This window comes from Peromyscus californicus, unplaced genomic scaffold, assembly GCF_007827085.1.
Source record: "Peromyscus californicus insignis strain IS unplaced genomic scaffold, ASM782708v3 Scaffold_6__1_contigs__length_162567912, whole genome shotgun sequence".
In the NCBI taxonomy this organism is placed as follows: domain Eukaryota; kingdom Metazoa; phylum Chordata; class Mammalia; order Rodentia; family Cricetidae; genus Peromyscus; species Peromyscus californicus.
Genome location: NW_026294584.1, coordinates 37531862 through 37550087, shown reverse-complemented (window position 1 = coordinate 37550087; position 18226 = coordinate 37531862). Strand labels below are relative to the sequence as shown.

At 38.9% G+C, this 18226-nt stretch overlaps 1 protein-coding gene across 1 annotated transcript in view; it reads left to right on the top strand.

Annotated features, from left to right (window-relative positions):
* The window catches only part of Iqub (IQ motif and ubiquitin domain containing), a 70184-nt gene extending 52790 nt beyond the window's left edge, over nt 1-17394 (top strand). The window contains exons 9-13 of the mRNA XM_052719532.1: nt 3756-3926; nt 8761-8937; nt 12120-12368; nt 12903-13088; nt 16690-17394. Of these exons, the coding sequence (XP_052575492.1) occupies nt 3756-3926; nt 8761-8937; nt 12120-12368; nt 12903-13088; nt 16690-16872 (966 nt within the window). The 3' untranslated portion in view covers nt 16873-17394. The remainder of the gene's footprint in view (nt 1-3755; nt 3927-8760; nt 8938-12119; nt 12369-12902; nt 13089-16689) is intronic.
* Nucleotides 17395-18226: the final 832 nt, after the last annotated feature.

Genomic DNA, 18226 nt, shown 5'->3' with positions numbered 1-18226 from the left:
TAATCTGGCTAACTCCTGTTTATTCTCTTGGTTTCATTGTAGGTATGGCTTTTTTCTTAGGAGTCAAGTGCTTTATAGACAGTGCATCCTTGCCTGTTTACCTGCAGCTGTCAACATGCTCATTCTCTACTTTAATTAGTTATTTTCTTACCTTTATAACCCATGAGATCTGAGAGCTTTTGAAATCAGGACAGCACTTTATTACTCAGTGTCCAGGGCACTAACTAGTGTAGACACCATAAGTATTTGTTGAATGAATGAATGGGCACTATAAACCCTGTGAAATATACAGAATTACCTGAGAAATTTACTTTTTATAACCTTTTAGGAAACAAAATTTAAAATCATAAAAACTTATTGAACGATTGAGATCCAATTTCCTTTGCCATGCGCTACTGAAATAGAGATACTATATACGTGTGTGTGTGTGTGTGTGTGTGTGTGTGTGTGTGTGTGTGTGTTTATAATTGCAAAAGGATTTCCAATGTAGACAGTGCTATGGATTCCAGCATCCAGTACTAGAGAGCATTTCTTGGAAAATGTAAGGCTCGACTTTGGAGTTAAAAGATGAGAAGCATTTGGATCTACATTTGAAAAAGCCCAAGACCTTGTTGTAGTATCTTGCATTCACCAGAGACATAAAAAGCCAGCAATTGTGATCAACACTCATTTGCAAGTAGAATTAAATAGTGTAGCAACTGCCAACATACAATAAATTAGATAAAGTAGACATTTCAGAAACATGTTGTTAGAAGGATTATTACAAATGAAATAAATTACCAGCCTGCAGAGTAAAAGATATTGTCCTTACTAATGGTAGAAAAGAAATTACATTTTATAGAGTCATGCTGAGGAAATTAGCATATGAAGATTAAGATATTAGTTAGACTTGAGGATATTATAGATGAAATTTAGCGTAAGTATTCTTTAAAACTTTTAAAATGAACTTTGAAAGAATCATTGTACTTGAGCAAAATACTCAGTGTAAGGCTCTCTCAGTTGTAGAATTGCATTATTTCTAAGTGATAACAATTGAAGTGTCTTTTTTGTTTGTTGGTTTTTCGAGGCAGGGTTTCTCTGTATAGCTTTGTGACTTTCCTGAAACTCACTCTGTAGCCCAGGCTGGCCTCGAACTCACAGAGATCCGCCTGCCTCTGCCTCCTGAGTGCTGGGATTAAAGGCATGTGCCACCACTGCCCAGCATTAATTAAAGTGTCTTATTATTAACCCATTTTACTTCTGTAACTCTTCAGCCAGCTCAGCTTTAGCCTATCAGCTGTCTAGTTAATATTACCTATTATTCTGTTTCTGATGTGACATTATAAACCAGTTATAGTGCTGCGGCTTGCCATTCCCAAATCAAAACTTCAACTGAGAATCTGAAGTTTCTACTGGAGGTTACTAGCTCTAAGCAACTTTTATTTTGCTATAACTATAAGGATACTGTTGTTTTGAAAACATATCAAATATAAATGTAAGGGATAACTTTGTATTTCTCAATCTAACATGCAAACAATGGAGGTAAATTGAAGCTATAACTAAAAACTTCATTGTAAACTGTCATTCTAAGTGCAGTCTAGTATCACTAGCAGTTTCTAACGATTTGCTCCAACACATAGAGAACTCCTCTTAAACTGAAAATTAAACCACATCTAAGATTTAAATGATTGCAATTATGTCATAAATCAGGATACAAGGACCTCAAAGCAATGACTAACTAGCCTACAAAAACATCCAGTATCTGAAAAGCCAGCAATTGTGATCAACACAGGCTTGCTTCTGAAGGACTATAATCAGGCAAAAAGATAGAGCAGCTTTTTACTCTAAAGTAAAAGAGAAAACAAATAGCAAATGATTCCCAAGGGATATGTAGCTGAGTCCTCTGCTTTTAAACTCTTGGTAGGAGGAAACAGGTCAGTGCTAAGCACAGTGGGGCATCCTTCAAAGCCATCCTGGTGGTACATTCAGTAGACAGTTCAGACACCATGCTGTCTCTGACTTCTTCGCCTGGGAATCCTTAGCTGAATGTTAGGGCAAGTGGACCTGATCTCCCATGCCTCAGTTCAGGAGGTACACTAGGCTGGGGTGCTCTATGCCATATTTGTCAATAGAAAGTGAGACATCTTGGCAACACTTGGGTAGTAGTGATCATAGGACTGCTAAGATAGTTGTCCCTCATGTGTGCAAAAGATTGGTTCCCAGAGCCCGTGGATACCAAAATCCACAGTTACTCCAGTCCTGTATGAAAGGACGCTGTATTTGCTTATAATATATGTACATCTCTGTGTAGTTTAAGTCATCTCCGGATTCCTTTTTTTTTTTTTAAGTCCTGCAGACTGGAATTAGGGCTATATGCTTACTGGGTAAGCACTCTACCACCGAGCTACAGCCCCAGTTCTAGATGATTTCTAACACCTAATATAATAAATACTACGTAAATATTTTTTATTGTGCTGACTTGTTTAGGGAGCAATTACAAGAAATGAAAAGGTCAACATATGTTCTATATAGAGACTGAATTTTTGTCCAGCTCACTGTGTAGAAAGAAGCTGGTCTTGAGCTCTTGTTCCTCTGGCCTCCGCCTCCCGAGTGCTGGGATTGTGACATGTGGCATCATGTTCAGCTGGACACAATTCTCTTAGAAGTATTTTTTTGACCTGGGTTAGTTGAATTTGAGGAGGCAGAACATACAGATGTAGAGGGTCAACTGTAGAACTGTTTCACTGTGGAAACCTGCTTTGTGAAGAACTTTGAACTTGATGCAGACTTATTTTATGTAAGATACTAAGACATAACTCACACAGCCCCTTTCTGAGATATCTGTAGGTCTTCAAATATTGAGGATTACCAACCATAGCTGCTCTATGAAATTTGTCTTTAATCAGCAAGGCACATAACCAAGACACATGAATACATAGTCAATACAGAGCTAGGCAGATAATAATAAAACACATGCTAAATGTATGCTGTTCTCCCTATGGAGTCAATGAATAATTCTTAATATAAATATAGCCACTCACCATGCCAAGTAATATAAATCAGTCCCTAACTCTCAATCTTGGAGATATGTTTTCCCTTCTGCAGACTGAACAAATGTCTACTCTCCCACCCTTTAATTGTCTTTATAAGGCTGACAGATGCGGCCACCTGTGTTGCAGAGGTATCTTTAAATGCCTTTAAAAGATTTAATTTTTCAATATGTTTATATGCTCGAGTCTATGTGTACCATGTGTGAACAGGGACTTATATGACCTGGGACCTCTGTAATAGCTGTGAGCATGCCTAACCAGTGAGCCATCTTTCCAGGAATCATCAGACTTGGATTCACCATCCCCAAGGAATCATCACTTGCTTACATGATATGTTCAGTGGAGTCCAACAATGTCTTAATCTGTCTTTTTTTCTCCTCCCTGACAAGGGTGCTAGGAACAGAGCAGGCTCTGTAAGAGCAGTACACACTCTCTTCAGCCCATAGTAAAATGGCTTAATCAAGAGCTCTGTGAGTTTAGACCTCAATGGTAGAGTCCTTACCTAGCATCTCAGAAGCCCTAAGTTCAATCTACAGTTCATCAAAGATGAATAAATGGAAAAATAAATATTTTACTTTTCCATAGTCTAGAAAGTCTTCAATTATCTTCCTTGAATTTTAGTAATGCGTTTAGTTAGGACTTAAGACAGATTTCTAGTGGATGGGACAAAATTATTATCTTCAGTCTCTAATTAACTATATTTGCAACAATAATATTATTTTCAAGTGTTCAGCTCCAAAGACCTGGAGAAACCCTGATGGCAAAATCATTGAAATGGACACACAGTTCACTCTAAGAGCCAGAGAGCTGCAAAGCATCTACAAGTGTGTCATGCTGAGAGACCTCTCTCAGGATGAAAGGCTGGACATCCTCCTGACGCTCAAGCACACCGTGAAGGTATGTCGACTGTCTCTCTTAGGTTTGTAGTCAAGGTCACTGTCAATAAAAAGATCAGCTGGATACTGGAGTTCACATATTCTGTTTCTTTAAGTAATTATAAAGTGATTAATACATGCTTGCATATGTGAAACTGTATAAACAACTAAGTTATTTTGGTAAATTTGGCGATAGATATGGTTTATGAATTAATATTTAACTAAAACCTCTCAAAGTTTATGTTGATGAAAATCATGCACAAAGCTGTGGGTCTGACTTGCAGTCTTGCAAACATTACATACATGTTTTCTGATGACACAGTAAAATGTAAATATAGTATATTCAAATGCAAATTCAACTTTATATAGCCACGTAAGTATATGATTTTAAAAATAATAGAAGCCATGTAAGCCACTATTTTAAAAATGGAATTAAAAAACAGCAATTGTTGTCTACATTTGGGACAGTTTTCAATGAAAAGCTGTTCATAGTCATTACAAATTTTATTTTATCTATTTTTATTATTTGTGTGTGTGTGTGTGTGTGTGTGTGTGTGTGTGTGCATGTGTGTCACAGTGCACACGTAGAGGTCACAAGATAATTTTCAGGACTGGTTTTCTCCTTCCTTCCTCTGAGTTGGATAGATGGAAGTCAGGCCATCAGGGTTGCATTCCAAATGTTCTTATCCACTGAGCCATCTAGATGCCCTGTTTTTTGCCGTTGTAAAGCCATATCGATGTAAGTATGTTTGCCTTTCCCCCCTCACAAATGATTAATTTTCTGCTTTTAAATGAAAATTAGATAGTGGATGTCACGGGTCAGGTTTCCTCCAGAAATAGACTCCGAGAAGGGTTTGAGTTCAGAAGTTTCCCCGGGCATGCTGGAATACAGAAAGTAGGTAGGAAAAATGTTCGTGCTCAGAAGAGGAAAGCTCCAGGATCATTCGGACACTACAAGTCCGCGCAATCGCGTCAGCTTCACCAGGACTTTGAAGCTGGGGCTGCCGTGAGGATTTGCCCCGTGTCAGAGGAAGGGGCAGGACTGTTCCCTGAGTTAAGGGTGTGAGTTTGCCCTGACAAACTAAGGATGTCTGTGGAAGCGGCACTCACCAACTGACTGAGTTGAGGGGTGTCTTCCCATGACTCACCAGGAGGGGGCGAGTGAGAGCTTCCAGTCCGGCTACAGAACACTGGCAGCTGCTGCTTGGATCTACTTACTTGGCGAACAGTTCCTCCGATTTGGATAGATTTTTTTTTTTTTCCTGAATGGAATTACAGTAGTGAGGTTAATGAGCAAAGTACAGACCCTCTTGTATTTATAGGCATCAAGGCCACATCAGAATCCCCTGTTTCTCCTCTGCTATTCATTTTAATGTTTCCTCACCCTGGATTAGCACTGAGAGTTTCACAACCTTCCTGTCCGTGGGGCTTAAGAGCTCTAGACTACAGGGCAATGTGCTCTTCTCTCAAATCATCTAAGTGTTTACCAGGAGATGCCTAGACCTGAGTACCAAACACGTGAGTCCTTATCCCCAGGGGGTAATAACACCTTCCATGTCTTTTGAAAATCAGAGTCAGTTACCTCTCTAAGGATATGGTGGGCACTGTTCTCTCCAGATCTGATTTGACAAGGATTAGTCACAGCTCAAAGGAGTAGTGTATCCTCTACTGGAAGCATTTTTTTTCACTTCGGAATTAGGACCTCTAAACTTGAATTGCCCAAAGTTTAAGGCACAGGAGCCCTGTCCATGCCCATGCTCCTCCCCCAACCCCAGAGGGCAGTTTCAGCAGCTTCCAGGTTGTCTTCCTGGTTACACAACCTCACAGCTCAAGGTAATACAGCAAAGGAGGCCCTGCCAACTCCAGCATATTCCATTCCAAATACATAATCACAGAACAGATTAATAAACTCTGACATTCTCTCTGATCCTGCTGTATCTCTTTTGTGAGCACGACCTAGGCCAGAGATCCATTTGCTTTTTATTCCCATTTACTCCTGATTCACATGGAAATCCTGGGGCTTTTCCCCCTCCCCAGTTGATTAGTTATTTGATTCAGAATGTCCCTGAGATGACACTTGACACCAGGCCTTTGGGAAAGGCTGGATTTTGGGTTAATATAGTAGTTATCTTCAGCCAAGATGGCGGTGCTTCAGAAGTGGGCAATCCAAGGAGAGAGGGGGGGATGTGGGAGAGGGAGGGGAGAGAGAGAGGGAGAGAGAGGGGGAATGTGGGGGAGGGAGGGGAGAGAGAGAGGGAGAGAGAAGGGGGATGTGGAAGAGGGAGGGGAGAGAGAGAGAGAGAGAGAGAGAGAGAGAGAGAGAGAGAGAGAGAGATTAGTGAAGAATTGCTATCTGCCACATGCTACAACTAGCAGTGCTTTAGTCCCGATGTGGGGGGGGGGGGAGGGTTGTTCTGGGAAGCCGGCACTCCCTTTGCCACAAGGTATACGCTTTCCATATTCCTAAAGGGAGGCATTCCAGTATCACTAGAACCAGTAGTACTCTTGCATTTGACAGCTCAGAATGAAAGTAATCTTGGGCATAAATTATTGGAATTGCTGGGAAATTAAATGAGGGATTTCAGCTACAATGTTTGGTTTCTAAGTTGTGTTTTGAGTTCTTGAAGGTAAGTTCATGGCAGCTTCTTCCTTTGTGACATAATGTGCCATCAGTTGTTTGTGAGTGATCATCTATATGGATGAATTAAAGTTTGGACGTAAGTGATGGATTGAATAACTGTGTGGTCAGTCAGTTTTGCCATCAATGTGGCTCACAGTTTCAAGCAAGTACATATAGACATCTCAATAAAAATCAGTTTCACTAAAAATAGCAACTGGAAAAATACTGGCTGTATTTAACTCCATCTAATCAAACCACTGATGACAAGCCTGAGAATTTTGCAATCGTAAGGTAAGATAGATAATCGTAAGGTAGATACCCCAGGTAGGTTCTTTATCCCTTAACTACATAGAGCTCTTCGGTTGAAAAAAAATCAGAACCCCAACACACAAGGGTCTTACGACACACTACGGAGGTAGGTAATTGGCTCATAGGTTTTGTGTATTTCTGCCTTTTGGGAGAGCAGAGGCATGGGCTACCTTTTCTCTGGGCTACCTTTGCAAAGATGCTCATGTTGTAAACAGCCTTGGCAGAAACCTCCATAGATAGCAAAAGAGAAGCAAAGGTGAGAGGCAAGAAATAAGGATGTTTCTAGAGGGTCATGAAAAGACCAGATTGGCAAAGAGAGAAAGAGAGGCCACTTGTAGGGAATCCTCCTACCTGTTAAGTAGGACCAGTTCCCAGTCAATTAAAGAGGCCAGGAATGAATTCCAAAGATGATACATGTGCCTGAATTTGTTTAAACTAAACTATTTGGATGAAAATTATTTAACAGTATTTTGAAGAAAGATAAAGGTGTAAACATAACTCAAATTCTGACTCTATTGACTTAATACAACCTTAAATAAACTATTTGTATATGTATATGTACATCTGTCTACTCAAATATGTGCTAAATGTGTAAAGACCAATAAATTTTAAACCTAAGTATACACTGTAATCACTTAGAGTTTCAGAGACAGACAGACAGACACACACACACACACACACACACACACACACACACACACACACACACACACACACACGAGGAGGGAGGGAAGGGAGTAAGTGAGACAGAGAGAGAGAGAGAGAGAGAGAGAGAGACAGACAGACAGACAGACAGACACAGAGAGAAACAAAGAGAGACAGAGAGATTGATCATAAGTCTGTGACTACATGAGTAAGAATAAGGTCTAGACACCATTTCAGAGAAGCTAAATTAGATCCTTAGACACGAAAGCCATATTAGTGAAATTCTATTCAGATTTCTCCAAGGCCCTTCTAAAATGCTTCTAGGGTGAGGCACCACTGCTTTCAACTTTCCAATTTACCAATTTTACTGAGTATCTAGAAAAAGTATGAAAAAGCGTTGTTTTACAATTACTCTGTTTACCCTTGGTCTTCCCCACAGAAACTGTGTACCATCCGGTTTTCCCCGGATAGTGAGATGGACTTACCTCTGTGTCACTGCTTATAGCTAGAGTCCTAAGCCCTTAACTCTTACCTGAAGTTTTCTTGTTCAAACTACTCAGTTTCAGTACTTTACTAAAAAGTGTCGGATGATAAAATGGGCATGTGGAAAATAGATAAATAGTTTAGCAATGTTATCTTGGCATTCCAACGTTGCTAACCTAAGTATTTTACACCCCTTTGCACCCTTCTGCACCCCTCTGTGCCCATTTCTTTCCTCTTCTTAGACACCCTTTTGTGTCCTTAAAGTAATCACCAATGGGCAATATCTTTGTTGGGCATCTTTTCTTTGTTTTTTTCTTAATGATTTTGCTTCCTCTGTACAAGCCTATAAATAATTTGTTTCAATGTTTTTACTTTTGACCTTTAGTGAAATTACACTGCATGTAACAGTTTGTATCTGGTTCACTTTGCTGACTTCATAGGATTTAAGCATTAAGATTTACAGCTATCATATTGTTTACTCATTTCCATAAAGTCCATTGTATTGGTAAACTATGATTTATTTATCTATTCAATTTGCTTGTGAGTATTTAGTTGTTTCTAACTATTGGGTACTGTGAACAATAGCTTTTTAGATACATTTCTCTAAAGCACCTACTTAAAGAATTGCTGGGTTTTAAGTTATACATTATCAAGCCAACTATTTAATGCTTATTTGGTCTCCACTTGGCTGTACCAAATTTTACTCCTGTTTTGGAACTTGGATTCTAGTTTGTTTTGAGTGGTAATTTCAAAAATAGTGATTTAAAATAATTATACTGAGTACTTCTGTTTTGTGTAGGAACATGAATGTAAACTGACCCAAGAAATCTTAGAATTGATTGACAGAGAAGTTGACCTCATGATGAGAGGAGTCAAACCTCATAATCTTGAAGGACTCAGAAAAAGAATTACGACACTCTTTTTTCACTATATCAAAACACCTCTGTTTAATCCTGAAGTTGCAAGATACCTTAAGGTACTCTCCTTACTGTACTTGTTTTCAAAATTCCAATGTAATATTGTTAATTGAAAGATATTCAAAGTTTGCTACTTTGCTTTACTACAAATCTAAGCAAGACCATCCACTCGTTGAGACCTCTGGATTTATTAACGTTGATAGACTAAACTTTCCCATTAACCTCTTCTGCATATGAATTTTCAGCCTTGAATTCCTTTCTAAGAGCTGAATTGAATTTCCAGTTGTCGAGTAGTGGTGTCGACACCATGATCTCTCACACCCCTTCCTTTGGCTCCCACCTGCAATGCTGTGTTCTGTTTGCTCCAGCCAACTCCTATTCATTTTCAAAAACTAAACTCTAGCTCCTTCTCTCTCTCATGAGGCCTCAGAGAGAGTTGGCCTTTCCACTAAAATCCTCCTTTTGAGTCTTGCCTGTCTTCTTTAAGCACTTAGCATGCAAGCGTAAGTATCAGTGACCGGATCCATGAAAACAGCCTGAAGAACTCCAAGTGGATCTTATAGCTGAGTTAAATCATGTCTTCCCACTCCAGTATCATGATGTTTCTGGAGGATATGTATACCTCATTATTTCCTTACAAAACTACTTAACACACTTCAGGAAATTGGGAAGTTTCACTAATAGTTGTAGGATTTTTTTTTTTTTTTAGAATTATCAAAATGTAGACAAAAATTTAGAAAAACAAAATGTGCTTACTGTTCATATTCTATTTAATTAATTAGAAAATGATTATGCTGTTCAAAAGACTGGAGGAAAAGTTTCCCATTGTATTACTTCAGTTCATTTTTAATTTGTCTAAGCTAGCTTCCTTTTGTTTTTATAGATTTGTAGCACTATAGTAAGAGAATTTGATACATTGTACCATTACATAATTCTATATCATGTAAACAGAGGCAGAGTTTTCTGTCCTGACTGTCCGGTCCCAAATAAACACACAAAAGCTTATAGTAATTATATGCTTGGCCAATAGCTCAGGCTTAGTACTAACTAGTGCTTACATTTTTCGTTAACCCATATTCCTTTTGCATGCTCTGTCATGTGGCGGTACCTTTACTAGCATGGCACATTCATTTCCTGTTCCCTCTGTGTTTGGCTGGTTTCCCTTGACTCCACCCTTCTTCTCCCCATCATTCTCAGTTTGGCTTTCTCTCCTAACTTTATCCTGTTCAGCTATTGGCTAGTCAGCTTGTTTATTAAACCAATCACAGTGACAAATCTTCACAGTGTATGAAAGGATTATTCCACAGCAATATCACTGCTTTTGAATTTTCCTTCATAAAAGTTCACTCAGGTAAGTTTCGGCAATACATAAAGTCATGTAGCTAATAGTACAGTCCAGATAAAACTTACTCCTCATAGACAGCCCTGATATCAGCTCTTAAACAAATTTTGGTAAATGCTGACCTATGTTGTATTTTGATAGTTTAATTTATTCCAGAATGTCATATAAATGGAATAATTCTATCATGAATCACATGAAATCTTATGATATAGACTTCATTCCACTCATTGCATTTGAGATTCACTCATGCTTTGATGTATCAGTAGTTTGTTGTTACAGTTCAAAACCTAATATATAGTTAAGAGATGCAGGAGTTTTATTCTTATCATTTCACAGTTATAGGAAGTCTGAGTTCGTTAGCATAGGGATTTTATGAATAAAGTCACTCTACATACTCGATTATAATTCTGATATAAATTGATTGGTTTGGGGTTAAATGCCAGGTGGTGGTGTTCAGCCACATGGTTAAATGCATTTTTGCCCTTAAGAGAGATTATTAAACTTTTTACCTATATGATCAGTACCAGGAAGCACTTCTTGTAGTAGAGATTTGTTGTAGAATATTATTTTAAGATGTGTTACCCTTGTCTATGTTGCGTTTGTTTAACTCTGTGAAGCTGTGTTACTGTGCCTGTATACAACACCTGATGGTCTAATGAAGAGCTGAACAGCCAATAGCAAGGCAGGAGAAAGGATAGGCGGGGCTGGCAGGCAGAGAGAATAAATAGAAGGAGAGACCTGGGAGAGGAGGAAGAAGTAGCCAGAGAAGGAGGAGGACTTCAGGGAGCAGCTACCCAGCTACACAGCCAGCCACGGAGTAAGAAACAAGGCTATACAGGAATAGGAAGGAAAAGTACAAGGTAAAAGATAGATGGGATAATTTAGGAAAAACTGACAAGGAACAAGCCAACCTAAGGTCAAGCATTTATAATTAAGAATAAGCCTTCATGTAGGATTTATTTGGGAGCTGGGTGGTGGGCCCCCAAAAGAGTATAGAGTGAAAAAACAGTAACAACAGGTATTCACAGCTACTTGGCATCCTCATCAGTGCTTGGTGTTAGTAGTTTTTCATTTAGGAAATTCTAACCAGATGTATAGTGGTATCTCATATTTTAATGTATATTTTCTTAATAACTAATAATTTTACACCTCTTCTCATATACTCATTTGTCATGCACATGCATTTGGTGAAATTCCTTCATCTACCTTTTACCACCCCCTTGTTTTAATTGGATTATATATTTTCTGTGTCAAATTTTGAGAATTTGTAATATATTCCCTGCATGAAGTGCAAGGAACAGAGAAAAGGACACCAACCACACCAGTGGCCAGGGAGAAACAGCAACTTGTATACAGTAGGACAAAAATAAGGATGGCAGTAGATTTCTCACTGAAGCATTGCAGACGAAAAGACAGTCAGACAGCGTTTGCAAAGCTCTTAGGTCAACAGCAAGGAGGTCACCGTTACCCACTGCCTCTTCCTCCTGAATCGATTGATTTCCCTTCCTCATCATGCAGGAAACAACTTTCAGTATAATATCCAATGAGATCACTGAGTGCAGATAGCCGTTCCTTGTTCCTAGTAATAGACTAGCCTCCCAAGTGCTGGGATTAAAGGTGTGCGCCACCACTGCCCGCCAGTACTTTGATTTTCTAAATACTCTGCCATCGTCTATCCAGGGGTGGGAGAGTAACACAGATTTTTAATACTTTAGTCAGAAAAATGATTCTTGCTTGGAATTTAAGTCTTATACAGAATAGGCAGTTAAAAGGAAAATAGACTTTTTAAGTAACCAATTTTAGAATTTAATTCTAAGCAGTCCTCAGTGTCTCAGTGTTTCTGTTTAGTATGTGGCTTAGATTTTCATCATCTTTTTTTTTTTTTTTTTTTCTATTTAGGTCCCTCAAGACCCACTGAAGTTTTACGATAAGATTTATTTTTGCCACAGTTGCCAGTTGTATTTGCCTTCTGTGGAATTTTCTGTGTCACCCACCTCACATCGTGTGTACCGCTGCCGACACTGTGTGAACCTTGAGAATGAGACTCAAAAACGGGAGTCGTTTTTGAAGTACAAGTGTTTACTTCAGCGGCTCTACTACTCAGAAGCTGATTATGGGGATGACTCTCAGATCGCTTTCCTCATGCAGGTATGACCTGTAGAGGATGCCAATCATGAAACGTACCAGGCAGAGAGGTTGTCTTCTCAGGGGCTGTCTTGACACGAAGTTCAACACATTTGAACATGGTTTTGTCTGGGAAACATTACTTAGGATTTCCTAAAGCAGACAGCCATTGCATTCCTGAGTTTCATGCACAGATGTGCTCTTGATATTTAAGTTCTATGCTACGTTCTGAAAATTCACTGGTAAATCAGACATCACGTCCTAGAAAAGAAGGCAGATGTTTAAAAGGAATGACAGCAAGGATGGCAGAGTATGCCAGCTACAGGAGACTGGCACTCAGCCAGAGAATGAGATGTCTGATAGCGTATTTCATGTGGGTGATGTTGAAAGATGACAAAGTTTGGGCTGTGGCACAAGAAAGGAAAGTCTTTTGAATGATGTTCCCCTTTAAACATTCATTCAACATGATTTAATTGTTTTCCCAATTAATATGATGATATTTAAACCATTTATTTAGAAGAAAATAACATTACTGTTCAAACTTATTTTGGCGTGTAGCTCCAAGATATTAAGTACTTGACAGAGAACATCTGGGCATCCCAGTCCATCCTCAGTGCCTGGGATGATCTCAATGACCTGGTCATGGTCAGGTGGGATAAGAACGTGGAATGGTCTCCCTGGAACTGCATTCTTCTCACCAAGGATGAAGGGGTAGCTCATCTCAAGCTACAGAGTATTGAGCAGGTAAGATGCTGGACTCTGAAATTTTAGTTCAGCCAATTGGTTATAACAGGCATTTTGAATGCCCTCTAATATACCCAATGACTGTCTGAAGAGTTTCTGTTGAATCAAGAGACCCATATATAAGGTGACAATAGCAAAACATGTGGATGGTGTGTGCTGCAGGTGTGAAAATTCAAAGAAAGTTAAGGTATGTTGGGGTAAGGATGAGAGACTTGAACATACAAGCATCTAACATTATCTTACTCTCTTCTAACAAGTTCAAGCACATTCATTTCACAGCGAGTTTTGTGAAGGACTTTGTTTGACTTATGTCTTTCTATTCCTTTAGTGCCTATAATAATACCTGTTGAAGACCAGGAGTTTAATAAGTATTTGTTGAATAACTCTTGACCAAGGTGTAGGGGACACAGCTGGGGGAATGTCAACTGGGTGCGTCCACTATGGAAATCAGTATGGAAATCCTCACATCCTAGAAATAGAACTACTATATGATGCAGCTCTGATACTCCTGAATCTAAGTCTGACTACAACAGAGAGACCTGTATACAATTTTTCTATGGCACTATTCACCACAGACAAGATATGGAATTAACATTGGTCCAATCGGCTGATGAACGGATATACATGCGTTTGTGTTGTGTGTTTTAATTTTATTCAGAACATAGTGTTAAAGGAAAGAAAAATAGCACATGTTTTCTTCTACATATGAAATCTAAAATTTGAAAGTAAAAACCACATAAAAGTAGAAGAGGGACTATTTGGGGGGAGGGGAGGAGGCAGCAGTAGCTAGAGAGGAGGAGAAGAACAGAGATGGGATGAACATTAGCCAAGTATATGATATTCTTGTCTGAAGATGTCATGATGAAATTTATTATTTTGCATGTTAAAAACACAAGGCCCAAAATAACTATCTGTATAATGAATAATGCCTATTATCAATATATACATATTATGGAACCCAGAGTTTGTCCTTTGATTTATCAGCAGGAGTCTGCCTGAAAAAGTACTCAACTGCCCAATCAGTTCCATTCACAACTTTGTGATCTACAGCAACGAGACGAGATTCTGTCCTCCCATTTGCTTCCACCTAACTCGGAGTGGAAAAAGCTTTGCAAAACTTACCTGCTACTTAATTTCAGTGCCTTACAGGATGAAATCTGTAATGCGTTCTGATGAATCAACTCGAGGGGCTCTTGGAGCATTCCCGGAGGGCTCCATTTACACTCAGCAAGTGCAAACCCAGGAGCTGGCCCACTTCTCTCCCAGTTTGTCATACCGCTGAACCTTTAACCCGACACACAAGGTGCAGCTAAAGGAGAACAGAGCAGTGACATCCAGTGCAGCCGTTCTGAACGGTGCTGTCCCAAGATGCTGCTGCTGCTTGTTGTTTGTTTGTTTTAACGGAAGGTTCAGGGAATTATATAAGGAGAGGAAACTCGTTATAATTTCAGCCTTTTCCAATAATTTTTGAGTTCTAAGAAGCCAGGCTATGAAAAACTTCACTCTAGGGATTGAAAGAAAGGGCAGAATGAAATTGAAGCTGTGTTAAATGTTATATTTAGTAAACTAAGCTGCTTCATAAATATTTAATCGCTGGAAGCACAGCCAATACTAGCAATATCATTTCATCTAGGACCCACGATGAAACTGAAAATTCATTCCCAAAGCTGATATTCCGGTTCTTCTTCAATTAATCCACACAACTCCTTTGTGTACCTAATCAAATCACCGAAGTCTCAAATTTAATGTTCCATTCAGGAGCATTTCTAATCCCAGGACACCTGTCATTCTGAATTCTGCAAGTGGAGCAGAGGCTCTCGCTCTAACACCAAGCCTTTGTCTCTCTCTAAGCCCCCCCCCACCCAGTTTGCACCGTCCTGCAAACGTTACTGTCCATTCCATCTTGAACAGTTCAAGTTTTTGCAGCAAATCAAAGCATTTCCAGAATCCTCTTAAAGATATAGACACCTGTTTTCCCTGAAGCGATAAGAAACAGAACAAAGAAACAAACACAACCACAAAACAGCAACCACCACCACCACCATAACAACCTAACACCATAACAACCCCCACCCTGTGTGCTGCCACCACCACCACCACTAAGTATAAAGTTATCTCTGTTCCTTGCAGTGAGGCAGAGGAGAAGGACTCTCTTCTGAGAGGGCAGAGTGAGGAGGACTAAGCTCTCTCTCATAGCATGCAAACTGGCTCAAGTCGGGCCAGTGACTCACTAAAAATCATCTACTATGTTTCTTTCCAGTCTTCATCACTGTCAAGCTGTGCACACGAAGACTTACTCTCTTTGCATTATGAAATTTGAGAAGATTGGCTAAAGATGTAGAGTTAGCAAAAAGAGTGGAAGTTGCTCTGACCTCATGAAGTAGGATTGGCCACATTTATTAGTGCTTTAGTGCTCTCATTTTCTCATCTATAGCAAGGAGATGAGGCTGTCTCACTCTAGTGAAGTTTTGGAAATGAATAGGCCACTAAACGATCTCCACTTGGTGTCTAGCCTTGGTTACTTTGGGTAATAACTGTGTCTATGAAAGCACTGTGAGCCAGGCTATTTCTACTGCACACTTTCTTGTTCTCAGGGCTTTCTTTGATTTTCCTGGTTGCCCTTATAAAGGTTCTGCAGTGCAGAATGTCTTACTCTCAGAACACAAAATTTAAAGGAGATATAGGTAGCATTGTGATTGGGTGAACAGACATGTGATTGCGAACATTGAACAGAATAGCTGATATTTATTAATTTAGCCAGAACTTACTTTGGATGTGCTAAATACTGTGTAAAGTGGCTAGAAGAAAAAAACAACAACAAAGAAATGAAATGAACATAATTTTTCATTGTTTGGGTTGATAACTCTCTTATCAACTATAATAAGAGAGTGAGCAAATGTGCCATCACTTAATCAAATCAGGGTTTTCCTTATGTAACAAGAAGGCTGGGCTGGCAGTGCCCAGCTAGGATGGTGTCTCCACAGTGTTTTCAGAAACTCAGGTCCTCCAGCCTTTCCATCAGCTTCCTCTAACTTCTGGCTTTCCCCCTCATGCATATGGATTCACAGTGAAAGATGGTCACTCCATCAGTGTTGTATCTACTGCCCAGGTATGGCAAAAGTGTCAAGTTGCTTGATCCGTGAGTCTTTCTGAGACATCACTGTAAAAGGCTTTCCTGTAAGCTTTGTTCAAATGTATGTATATGTAAGTTTGTCACTTGTTACATGTCACTGGAATAAAACACAGAAACCTGGTACATTCTACCCCACATCAGGTAACTACTATATATACAGACGGAGGGGAGAAAGAGTATAGAATTAATAACAGTAGTTTGGACTTGAGAGAGAGAGAGAGAGAGAGAGAGAGAGAGAGAGAGAGAGAGAGAGAGAGAGAGAGAGACTCTTGGTAGATTTTACATCAAAGCACCACAAGAACTAAGCTCTGAAAGGTAAGAGACATAGTGAGAAAAAAATGTATCCTAGGTTAAATAAACTGATACTCAATAAATAATAAAGCCAAGTTACTAAGACATGGTCATGTTTCATCTGGCAAAATATGTATGTATGGATTTCCATAGAATTTTATTTTCTTTTATTTGCAGGGGTATGGACGCCTTTTTATTCACAAGATCAAGCACAAGCATATCCTGGCTAAAAACTATTTTTCACAGATTCCAATGCTTGCTTCACTTATGCTTCAAGATGGGGAAGTAGATGATATCAGAAGTAAATACTGCACAGATAAACCACCTAAAATTATAGAACCCCATGGGACTCGACCTTAGGAGGTTCAGGAATACCAGCCTGATGATGAGCATTTTTGTTCTCTACTAAGAGAGTAATACAGAGGTCATGTAATATGGGAACCACTTTTATATTTCCATTTGTATTTGTTTTATTCATATATGACTAGAAAAAATCTATATACATGAACTATTGTTGTGTGATTAGTATTTACAGTCAAAATACAACAGCCAAACAAAACCTTGGCTTAAGTTTCAATGAAAATAGTTCATTTAACATATATTTTATGAGTGTAATTATTCTCTATACATACCTGTATTTTGATATAAGTATTTGGAATTTTTTACTTTTATTGTCTACTTTTGCTTTTTAATTGCATAATCCAAGAAAAGAAAATGTAACAAACAAAAAATCTGCATTACATGCCATGAAACAAGGCAAACAGTGGAAATGTTATTTATGGAGGAGACTTCCTGTGGGGCAATGTTGAAATTCGGTAAGAAGTATAAACTTGATCAAATCAACTGTCAACCTACTTCTCAATAAACTCAACAATAACCTTGGCTCTTTATCTCTCTGGAATATGTGATGAGTGCCAACGCATCCAGAGATGGCACACCCAAAATAGCATGATTTTAAAAGAGTTTATTTGCAAAAGGACCTGTTCTAAGACATACATGATGCAGGGAAACAGAAGGAACAGTACCAGAGTCCAGGGCCAGATCCAGACATACTGAATCTATCCCACAGTCCCCAGTGTACTTGGGGAGGGAGAAGCCAGGGAACCCAGACAGAGTGGAAAAGAGATAAGTAGATCACTGAGAGGATCAACCAACCCAAGATGATCTCAAGAATCAGAAAATAAACCCTCAATTTCACACTTCTGCTTTGTTCCAGTTGCCTTTTCTAATGGGAAAAATCTCAAAAGGAAAGAAACAGAGACTCAAAGTTCACATGGCTTTAGAGTAAAGGACAGGGTAGATAGTGGGTAACCAGATATGGAGGACTAAATGGAAAACATTGAGGAAGAAAAAAACCAAAAGTGAGGGTAGAATCAGATAGCAGTATTTCACTTACATCACAGAATCATAAAAGACATGTATTTCATTCTAATCTTTTGTAAATTATGTTGTCCTTTCAATCTTAGAGATTAATAACTTCATTATAAATATTTGTTCCACATAAATATTTGATATTTTAGCAACCTATATCTAGCATATCTACAGTTTTCCTTACATAGCAAGAACATGGCACTTGTCAATTGTCATTAAGGAACCAAACATTTAGAAGAGAATTCTATAGTACTATTTCCCTGTTGATTAATAGTCCAGACAGCTTGAGAACTTCCATAACAAAAAGATTCCAGTTAAGACTAGAATAGAACCAGACTGATCT